Genomic DNA, 12,015 nt, shown 5'->3' with positions numbered 1-12,015 from the left:
CTATGGACTGGACTCTCACACTATTATGTTCGATCCACTATGGACCATACTCTCACTATTATGTTAGATCCACTATGGACTGGACTCTCACAATATTATGTTAGATCCACTATGGACTGGACTCTCACACTGTTATGTTAGATCCATTATGGACTGGACTCTCACAATATTATGTTAGATCCACTATGGACTGGACTCTCACACTATTATGTTAGATCCACTATGGACTAGACTCTCATTATTATGTTAGATCCACTATGGACTGGACTCTCACAATATTATGTTAGATCCACTATGGACTGGACTCTCACTATTATGTTGATCCACTATGGACAGGACTTTCATTATATTATGTTAGATCCACTATGGACTGGACTCTCACTATTACGTTGATACACTATGGACAGGACTTTCATTATATTATGTTAGATCCACTATGGACTGGGCTCTCACACTATTATGTTAGATCCACTATGGACTGGACTCTCACTATTATGTTAGATCCACTATGGACTGGACTCACATTATTATGTTAGATCCACTATGGACTGGACTCTCACTATTATGTTAGATCGACTATGGACTGGACTCTCACATTATTATGTTAGATCCACTATGGACTGGACTCTCACTATTATGTTAGATCCACTATGGACTGGACTCTCACACTATTATGTTAGATCCACTATGGACTGGACACTCACTATTATGTTAGATCCACTATGGACTGGACTCTCAAACTATTATGTTAGATCTACTATGGACTGGACTCACACACTATTATGTTAGATCCACTATGGACTGGACTCTCACACTATTATGTTAGATCCACTATGGACTGGACTCTCACACTATTATCTTAGATCCACTATGGACTGGACTCTCACACTATTATGTTAGATCCACTATGGACTGGACTCTCACACTATTATGTTAGATCCACTATGGACTAGACTCTCACACTATTATCTTAGATCCACTATGGACTGGACTCTCACACTATTATGTTAGATCCACTATGGACTGGACTCTCACACTATTATCTTAGATCCACTATGGACTGGACTCTCACACTATTATGTTAGATCCACTATGGACTGGACTCTCACACTATTATCTTAGATCCACTATGGACTGGACTCTCACACTATTATGTTAGATCCACTATGGACTGGACTCTCACACTATTATGTTAGATCCACTATGGACTAGACTCTCACACTATTATCTTAGATCCACTATGGACTGGACTCTCACACTATTATGTTAGATCCACTATGGACTGGACTCTCACAATATAATGTTAGATCCACTATGGACTGGACTCTCACACTATTATGCTAGATCCGCTCGACGTCCATTGCACCGGTCGCCCAGGGGTGGTCGCCACATCTGCGGTCCCCACATCTGCGGTCCCCTCCAAGGTTTCTCATTGTCCCATTGGTTTGAGTTTTTCCTTGCCCTAATGTGGGATCTGAGCCGAGGATGTCGTTGTGGCTTGTGCAGCCCTTTGAGACACTCGTGATTTAGGGCTATATAAGTAAACATTGATTGATTGATTGATTGATTTTGTGTCTCTTATATAAAACCACAATTGTATTCGAAGATTTTTACAGGAGAGACGTTGGGGCCTGATCTACTAAGACTCAAATACCACGTGCTAAACAATGTGTGCAGACTATAGAATTGTGTGTTCTAATAGTGGTACAATTGGTAACGAGTGCAAAAGTGGTGCAGACGGCCCTATTTAAATGAGGTTGTTGCGTGTAATACCAGAAGGATTTGCCCATGGAAGGGGATGAACCACCACAGCAATACAGCGCATTCATGCCTTTAAAATTATGCAAAGGCAAGAAAATGCATATTGCAAGAATTGTTATTTTTTCCCCCACATAGGAGACATATTATAATAACATATTTCTGAAAATGGACAAAATTTGAAAAAAAAAATACTATTGGACACTAAATTGAATTGGATTTGTTTTCATTACCCCCTTAAGCCATTCAGCAGCCATAACATTATAAAATGATATTGCAGAATAGACGATATGTCTCATTGTTTTTTTTGACAGTCCAAATATGTTGACACACACACGCAGGACAAATGATTCTCTCACAGCCATTTGTGCGTAACTGTGTCAGTTTGCACGCAACTTTCAAACGTGCTAAATAAAGACGCAATATAGTGCACGCAGAAAAGTTTCAGCGTTGATAAATCACCATTGTGCCCGCTGAATAGATATACTTGCATCTTTTCCCTGCATTGTGGGTGCTCTGATGATCAGCATATATTCTGCATATTCATGAAGACCGGTCCGCTAAATGGATTGTGCTCTCCATTTTGCTCATTTAAGGTCCTGTGCGGACAAGCTCAATAGCCATTGCACCTGTTTTAGTACACGCAAACCTTTAGTAGATCAGGCCCTTTATGTACTTTTTGTATTTAAAAAATCGTGCTGGACTTTCCAAATTAAGAGTATAGTAGGAGTCCCTAAAACAGTGGTTCTTAACCTTGTTGGAGGTACCGAACCCCACCAGTTTCATATGCGCATTCACCGAACCCTTCTTTAGTGAAAAATACAATGTTTTTTTTTCAAATTCAAGACAGTTATATGTTTTTTGATAACACTTTAGTAAGGGGAACATATTCTAAGTAACAAACACTTAATTTAGAGTGTTTTGGACACTAGGGGAACATATTCTAAGTAACAAAGACTTCATTTAGATTATTTGGTTAGGGTTAGGTTTAGAGGGCTAGGCTTATAATAAGGCCATGCCGAATAAGGCATCAATAAGTAGGGATGATGTTGTGGTTATGGCGGTCATTTACGTTAAGGAAGTAGTTTGACATGTACTTCGGTATCAGGGAGGTGTAGCGGATTTTATAGACCAGGCTCAGTGCAAGTTGTTTTACTCTGTCCTCCACCCTGAGCCAGCCCACTTTGGAGAAGTGGGTAGGAGTGAGGTGTGATCTGGGGTGGAGGTCTAGAAGTAATCTGACTAGCTTGTCCTGGGATGTTTGGAGTCTTGATTTGAGGGTTTTGGAAGTGCTAGGGTACCAGGAGGTGCATGCGTAATCGAAAAAGGGTTGAACGAGAGTTCCCGCTAGAATCTTCATGGTGCTTTTGTTGACCAGAGAGGAGATTCTATAGAGAAATCTCGTTCGTTGGTTGACCTTTTTGATTACCCTGGTTGCCATTTTTTCACAGGAAAGATTAGCCTCTAGAATGGAACCTAGGTGGGTGACCTCATCTTTCCTGGTGATAACAATGTCACTTTTATAGTGAAGTCATTGACTTTCTAAAGGTTGATGTGGGACCCAAACAGGATGGATTCCGTTTTACCCAAGTGTATGGATAGCTTGTTGTCAGCGAGCCAGGTTAAGACACAAAATGTGCACGGGACAGTTTTATTAAGACAGATCAAAAGACACTTTCACATGTTTCCTGCCATGAAGGTGCATTGATGTGCTTTTCAACAATACCAGAATTGTTGTCCTAATGTCCTCTTTTGTAGGTCCATACTCCAGCAGCTCTTCTATGGCCTCATATTCCCCAACCTTCTGGAGGCAGGTGAGCAACAAAACAGTTTGTGCCAAGTCATTACGAGATAGGTTGTCTCCACTTTACTGCAACTGCACTGCAAAAACTGAACTCTAAGTAAGATGAAATATCTCAAATAAGGGTGATATTTGCTTATTTTCTGTCTAAATAAGATACTTATTCTCACTAAGCAGATTTTATGTTAGAGTGTTTTACTTGTTTTAAGTGTTTTGGTCCTAAATGATCTCAGTAAGATATTAGCTTGTTGCTAAAATTTGATGACCTATATTGAGTAAAACATGCTTGAAACGAGAATATCAACTGTTGCAAAGCTGTGTCATTACTAGGGATGATGTTTGATAAGAAATTATCGAGTTCGAGCCCATTATCGAATCCTCTTATCGAACCGATTCCTTTATCGATTCTCTTATCGAATCCAGATAGGTTGTTGTATATGGGGAAAAAAACACAATATTTGGTTTAACAAAAGCTCACTTTTATTTTATAAGAATAAACTAAAATAAAATAAATAAATGAATATTGACTGTTACCCCCTTAAAAAAAATAAAAAAAATAAATATTGACTGTTGTTACACAAAGTATATTAAGTGGGATTTTTCAGAAAAACAAATATATACAGTAACACAAATACTACCTGTGTCTGTGATCATTATAGGCGTATAAATAATAAAATAGTTTTAAATAAAATCAGTCTCTTGGGCACATAACTGAAAATAATACAGCTCTCCAAAAAGTGCACTTCTGCTGCTATTGGAACATACTAACTACACACACAGGCAGACAGCTAACAAACAATCCAAGACGTCTAATAAAGTTCCAAAGCAGATTAATCCATTTAGGCTCTTTATTGTTGTTGATCTTCCTATCTTTACTTTTGTCTTGCACTGGACTGTTTTTTTTGTTGTTGTTTTTAAACTGAAATACACACAATGACAAATGTATAAGCTATGTGATTCAATTAACACACTGAAATGTAATACACAATATGTAAATATTAGCTTCACACAAATATACAGTACTATCATCAAACAAATACTTCTGAGTGTTGAAACTATTTCGATGGTGGAAATACATGACTGGCAGCCATTTTAAGTCCTCAAAACATCCATTGAAACAGTGCACAAAAATCGTTTTTCAATAAACATCTCAGTATCAAATGTAACCACTTTCCACCTTAATGTTCCAAACCAAATTCCGGTTTTCCTAGAAATTATAACTCTTCAACATTCAAACCATGTCAGCGTTTAAACAATTTCAACATTCAAACCATTCCAACATTCAAACTATTCTTACATTCATACTACATTCTGTCAGCATTTCACTTCAAGTTCAGCATTGGAGCATTCACACGCAATTCCTTCAGGAATGGCCTCTTCTAGTTGGACATACTGTTGATTTCTTTGAATGGAGCCCACAAGTGTTGCATGTTTCAAAAAAATTCCCCCTTTTCCTGAAATTCTCTAATACCATTTACTACTTCAACATTTATTGCCCGATTTAAACAATTCCAACACCAACCAATTCAGCTCATTCAGGACATTCATTTTCCAAAGAATCGCGCTTTTCCTAAAATTCGCAAATTTCCAGGAAGTTCACATTGAAATGAATGGGACATTTTCCCAAGTTGCACAATTCCCACATTTTTCAACCGATTCAAACCATTAACACATTCAACTCATCCTGGACATTCAAACTAACACTTTCCCAAGTTCCAAACCAAATTCCGGTTTTCCTAGAAATTCTAACTCTTCAACATTCAAACCATGTCAGCGTTTAAACGATTTCAACATTCAAACCATTCCAACATTCAAACTATTCTTACATTCATACTACATTCTGTCAGCATTTCACTTCAACTTCAGCATTGGAGCATTCACACACAATTCCTTCAGGAATGGCCTCTTCCAGTTGGACATAATGTTGATTTCTTTGAATGGAGCCCACAAGTGTTGCATGTACTTTTGATAGTCTCTAATTTACATAGGGTCAAAATTAAGTTTCAAATATACACCGTATTTTTCGGAGTATAAGTCGCACCGGAGTATAAGTCACTCCGGAGTATAAGTCGCACCGGCCGAAAATGCATAATAAAGAAGGAAAAAAACTGTTCAGCCTATTCGGGAATCGCGGGTCTTTTCCTTGACAAATTCCAAAAATTCCCACATTTCCTAAAATTCCATGTTTTCCAGGACATTTTTCCCCATTCAAAATGAATTGGCCCTTTTTCAAACTTCCACCATTTACACAGTTTTCAAGCAAATCAAACCATTCCACCTTCAACACATTTCACCTTCCAGATAATTCTAACTTCCCTTTTTCCAAGTTCAAAAAAATTCCAGGACTTTCCAGAATTCCTGGTTTTCTAAAGCCTTATTCTCACCCTTTTTTTTCTGGAGACTACTCCTTCCACATTTTTCAACCGTCAAAGCATTCCTCCTAATCAGGACAAAAAAAACTAAGTTGTTTTTTGAACTGGAAAAATTCCCGGTTTTCCCGAAATTCCAGGAATTCCATTTCTCAATTCAACATGTTACTACTTCAACATTTCTCGACCGATTTGAAAAATTCCAACACCAACCATTTCAACTCATTCAGGCCATTCAAATTTTTTAACCATTTTCAAAAACTTCCCACTTTTCCTGAAATTCTTTAATACCATTTACTACTTCAACATTTATTGCCCGATTTAAACAATTCCAACACCAACCAATTCAGCTCATTCAGGACATTAATTTTCCAAAAAAAATTCGCCTTTCCTAAAATTCCCAAATTTCCAGGAAGTTCCCAGTGAAATGAATGGGACATTTTCCCAAGTTGCACAATTCCCACATTTTTCAACCTATTCAAACCATTAACACATTCAACTCATCCTGGACATTCAAACTAACACTTTCCCAAGTTCCAAACCAAATTCCGGTTTTCCTAGAAATTCTAACTCTTCAACATTCAAACCATGTCAGCGTTTAAACGATTTCAACATTCAAACCATTCCAACATTCAAACTATTCTTACATTCATACTACATTCTGTCAGCATTTCACTTCAACTTCATATTCGTATTTTTCGGAGTATAAGTCGCTGCGGAGTATAAGTCGCACCTGAGTATAAGTCACACCGGAGTATAAGTCGCACCGGCTGAAAATGCATAATAAAGAAGGAAAAAAACATATATAAGTCGCACTTTTTGGGGAAATATTTTTGATAAAAGCCAACACCAAGAATATACATTTGAAAGGCAATTTAAAACAAATAAATAATAGTGAACAACAGGCTGAATAAGTGTACGTTATATGAGGCATAAATAACCAACTGGTATGTTAACGTAACATATTATGGTAAGAGTCATTCAAATAACTATAACATATAGAACATGCTATACGTTTACCAAACAATCTGTCACTCCTAATCGCTAAATCCCATGAAATCTTATACGTCTAGTCTCTTACGTGAATGAGATAAATAATATTATTTGATATTTTACGCTAATGTGTTAATAATTTCACACATAAGTCGCGCCTGAGTATAAGTCGCACCCCCGGCCAAACTATGAAAAAAACTGTGACTTATAGTCCGAAAAATACAGTACTTCATTTAAGAAAATTTTTCAACATATTGAGCAAAAAGGCCTCATATTTGTTTTTTCTACCAAGAAAAGTGCACTTGTTATTGGTGAGAATATACTTATTTTAATGTATTTTTGGGTTCATTGAGGTTAACTAATTTTACTTATATTGGAAAGTCTTGACAAGCCAAATTTTCTTGTTCTATTGGCAGATAATTTTGCTTAGTTCAAATAAAATACCCCTCATTTTTGTATTTTTTTCCTTGTTTTTGAACACTGACTTTTTGCAGTGTGCACGTTTTCTTGCTGTCCTCAGCCTCCTATTGGATTAAACAAGTCTCCTTACCATAGCCAACAGCCATGTGGTTTTCACAGTTGGACACAATGTTATTTGGAAGTTAAAAAAAAAAAAGAAAAGTACATTTTACTACGAACACTTCCTTGTGCTACATTTTTAGCGGAGTCAGGTGACGAGGACATCTCAGACGCCATGTTTAAAGAAAGCTGCATCACAGAGCAAACGCAGTACTTCTTTGACAACGACGAAAGGTCCTACTCAGGAGTCCTCGACTGTGGAAACTGTTCGAGGTGTGTATGTTCATTTGTCTGAGTGGATATATACGAGGGTTGTATGGGACACCGGTACTACACTGGGACATTGCTGCTTTTACAAGCATGTTCGGCAGCGCACACACACAGAGTACTTACAAGCAGACACAGTGTGTAGACAGAAGAGGGAGAATGGACACATTTTGGTTTAAATGCGTCGAGGAATAGCTAAACAGGCTTCACTACACACCGTAGGAGGATACAATAGATCACCGGCGTCACAATGTAAACAAACGCCATGGGTGGATCTACACCTGACATCCACTGTAATGATACCAAGTACAGGAGTGTATCTAGTCGATACTACTATGATTACATCGATATTTTTTTTATAATATAAGCAAATGTGCTGGGTCAAAAGTATACATACAGCAATGTTAATATTTGCTTACATGTCCCTTGGCAAGTTCCACTGCAATAAGGCACTTTTGGTAGCCATCCACAAGCTTCTGCTTGAATTTTTCACCACTCCTCTTGACAAAATTGACCATAAAACTTTCCTCCAGAAGGTCTTATCTTTGTCCATGTGATGTCAGATGAAACAAACATTGAGCTGTTTAGCCACAATACCCATCAATATGTTTGGAAGAGAAAAAGGTGAGGCCTTTAATCCCAGGAACACCTTGCCTACCGTCATTGGCGTTGTTAGGCCTATTTTAGGGGGACTTGAGCCCCCCTAAAATAGGCCTAACAACGCCCTAAAATATTCTTAAGCCCCCCTAAATAATTTGGTGTTTTTTTGGTTTTTTTTACACATACATGCTGACATATTCATTATAAATTGGCCCAAATATGAGTTTAAATAAATAATCATATAACCTGTTATTATTCACTCAGTTTCCCCTCACTTCGTAGCGTAAGGTAGAGAGCCCCTTTAGTGCGTCGGTATCCAATCCATTCCACTTGTTCATATAGAAAATGCCCACATCACTCAAATTCCAGTCCGCATTTTCTCTGCGACCTTGCTTGCGGTCCTGCAGGTGTACGAAGCACATTATCTTCCTTTACAATGAGTGAAGCTGCACAAAATCTTGTGTGTGCAATTGTAAATAATTTATTTTTTAAGTTTTGTTTCTTGTAGAATCTATATAAAGTAATATACATTAGCCTATTGTTAAAATAATGAAAAAAACATCAATATATTTTTTTTATTGTATTGTTACATTAATAGCTGTTGTATTATTATAGGATGGCTTGTTAAACATTTCATAGGATTTTCAGAGGGAGGAAAAACCAAGACATTTAATATAAAATGTAAAATGAATAAATACATAAAAAGAAAAAGAAAAAAAATGGTTAAAAGCCATCGTCCCGGGGAGCATTTCATGTCGTCCCGTGCATTTAATAAAAATAATAATAACAACAATGAATAATTTCTAAGTCTTTGTTAGCCGTTTGTGAAGTTTTGTGATCGTGCGTAACGTTCGCTCGCATCCTGTGCATCTCCTGGGGGCTAAGCCCCCCCTGTCCTTAAAAGCTAGTGACGCCCCTGCCTACCGTCAAGCATGGTGTTGGTAGAATTATGCTCTGGGCCTGTTTTGCTGCCAATGGAACTGGTGCTTTACAGAGAGTAAATGGGACAATGAAAAAGGAGGATTACCTCCAAATTCTTCAGGACAAGCTAAACTCATCAGCCCGGAGGTTGGGTCTTGGGCGCAGTTGGGTGTTCCAACAGGATAATGACCCCAAACACACGTCAAAAGTGGCAAAAGAATGGCTAAATCAGGCGAGAATGAAGGTTTTAGAATGGCCTTCCCAAAGTCCTGACTTAAAGGTGTGGACAATGCTGAAGAAACAAGTCCATGTCAGAAAAGCAACACATTTAGCTGAACTGCACCAATTTTGTGGTCAAAAATTCAAGCAGAAGCTTGTGGATGGCTACCAAAAGCGCCTTATTGCAGTGAAACTTGCCAAGGGACATGTACCGTATTTTCCGCACTATAAGGCGCACCTAAAAACCACAAATTTTCTCAAAAGCTGACAGTGCGCCTTATAACCCGGTGCGCTTTATATATGGATTAATATTAAGATTCATTTTCATAAAGTTTCGGTCTCGCAACTTCGGTAAACAGCCGCCATCTTTTTTCCCGGTAGAACAGGAAGCGCTTCTTCTTCTACGCAAGCAACCGCCAAGGTAAGCACCCGCCCCCATAGAACAGGAAGTGCTTCTTCTTCTACTGTAAGCAACCACCCGCCCGCGTAGAAGAAGAAAAAGCGCGCGGATATTACCGTACGTTTCATTTCCTTTGTGTGTTTACATCTGTAAAGACCACAAAATGGCTCCTACTAAGCGACAGGGATCCGGTTCATGAAAAGACGCAATCTCTCCATCCGCACACGGATTACTATTTCACAGCAACTGATATTCCTGTGAACCGCACTGTGGATACAACGGGAGCACGTACGGTGAATATTCGCACCACAGGGAATGAGAAGTCATCCTTCACTGTGGTTCTAGCTTGCCATGCTAATGGCCAGAAACTTCCACCCATGGTGATATTCAAAAGGAAGACCTTGCCAAAAGAGACCTTTCCAGCCGGCGTCATCATAAAAGCTAACTCGAAGGGATGGATGAAGAAAAGATGAGCGAGTGGTTAAGGTAAGTTTAAGTTTACGCGAAGAGGCCGCGTGGCTTTTTTCACGCAGCTCTGTCCATGTTGATATACGACTCTATGCGCGCCCACATCACGCTGGTTTTAATATATTATTAAAGTTTGACTGACCTATCTGACTGTTTTTTTGACATTCCTTTAGCGCAGTTAGATGCGGCTTACAACACGGGGCGGCTTATAGGTGGACAAAGTTTTGAAATATGCCGTTCATTGAAGGCGCGGCTTATAACCCAGGGCGCCTTATGGTGCGGAAAATACGGTAAGCAAATATTAACATTGCTGTATGTATACTTTTGACCCAGCACATTTGCTCACATTTTCAGTAGACCCATAATAAATTCATAAAAGAAGCAAACTTCATGAATGTATTTTGTGAGTTGTAGAAATGATTGGAAACTCAAGACAGCCATACCATTATGTTCTTTACAAGTGTATGTCAACTTTTGACCACGACTATATATATATATATATATATATATATATATATATATATATATATATATACATACCGTATTTTTCAGAGTATAAGTCGCACCCGCCGAAAATGCATAATAAAGAAGGAAAAAACATATATAAGTCGCACTGGAGTATAAGTCTCATTTTTTGGGGAAATGTCTTTGATAAAAGCCAACACCAAGAATAGACATTTGAAAGGCAATTTAAAATAAATAAAGAATAGTGAACAACAGGCTGAATAAGTGTACGTTATATGAGGCATAAATAACCAACTGGTATGTTAACGTAACATATTATGGTAAGAGTCATTCAAATAACTATAACATATAGAACATGCTATACGTTTACCAAACAATCTGTCACTCCTAATCGCTAAATCCCATGAAAATCCCATGAAATCTTATACGTCTAGTCTCTTACGTGAATGAGATCAATAATATTATTTGATATTTTACGCTAATGTGTTAATCATTTCACACATAAGTCGCTCCTGAGTATAAGTCGCACCCCCGGCCAAACTATGAAAAAAAACTGCAACTTATAATCGGAAAAATACGGGATATATATTATATATATATATTTTTTTTTTGAGGTCCACAAACTATCTACTGTCCGATCCAAGTGTGAATGTACAAACCCCGTGAAATTGTGTTAAATGTAAATATAAACGGAATACAATGATTTGCAAATCCATTTCAACCCATATTCAGTTGAATGCACTACAAAGACAACATATTTGATGTTCAAACTCATAAACTTTATTTTTTTTTTGCAAATAATAATGAACTTAGAATTTCATGGCTGCAACACGTGCCAAAGTAGTTGGGAAAGGGCATGTTCACCACTGTGTTACATGGCCTTTTCTTTGAACAACACTCAATAAACGATTGGGAACTGAGGAATTTAATTGTTTAAGCTTTGAAAGTGGAATTCTTTCCCATTCTTGTTTTATGTAGAGCTTCAGTCGCTCAACAGTCCGGGGTCTCCGCTGTCGTATTTTACGCTTCATAATGTGCCACACATTTTCGATGGGAGACAGGTCTGGACTGCAGGTGGGCCAGGAAAGTACCCGCACTCTTTTTTTACGAAGCCACGCTGTTGTAACACGTGCTGAATGTGCTTGGCGTCGTCTTGCTGAAATAAGCAGGGGCGTCCATGAAAAAGACGGCGCTTAGATGGCAGCATATGTTGTTCCAAAACCTGTATGTACCTT

The 12,015-nt window shown here is 38.1% G+C and overlaps 1 protein-coding gene across 1 annotated transcript in view; it reads left to right on the top strand.

The window, feature by feature from the left end:
- Positions 1-12,015, top strand: part of LOC133612285 (voltage-dependent calcium channel subunit alpha-2/delta-1) — a 412,014-nt gene that overhangs the window by 380,885 nt on the left and 19,114 nt on the right. Inside the window, exons 36-37 of the mRNA XM_061969551.2 lie at positions 3,517-3,572; positions 7,584-7,713. Of these exons, the coding sequence (XP_061825535.2) occupies positions 3,517-3,572; positions 7,584-7,713 (186 nt within the window). The remainder of the gene's footprint in view (positions 1-3,516; positions 3,573-7,583; positions 7,714-12,015) is intronic.

Source organism: Nerophis lumbriciformis, linkage group LG10 (assembly GCF_033978685.3).
Source record: "Nerophis lumbriciformis linkage group LG10, RoL_Nlum_v2.1, whole genome shotgun sequence".
In the NCBI taxonomy this organism is placed as follows: Eukaryota; Metazoa; Chordata; class Actinopteri; order Syngnathiformes; family Syngnathidae; genus Nerophis; species Nerophis lumbriciformis.
Note: the sequence above shows the minus strand (reverse complement) of the source record. Positions and strands in the feature narration are given on the sequence as shown.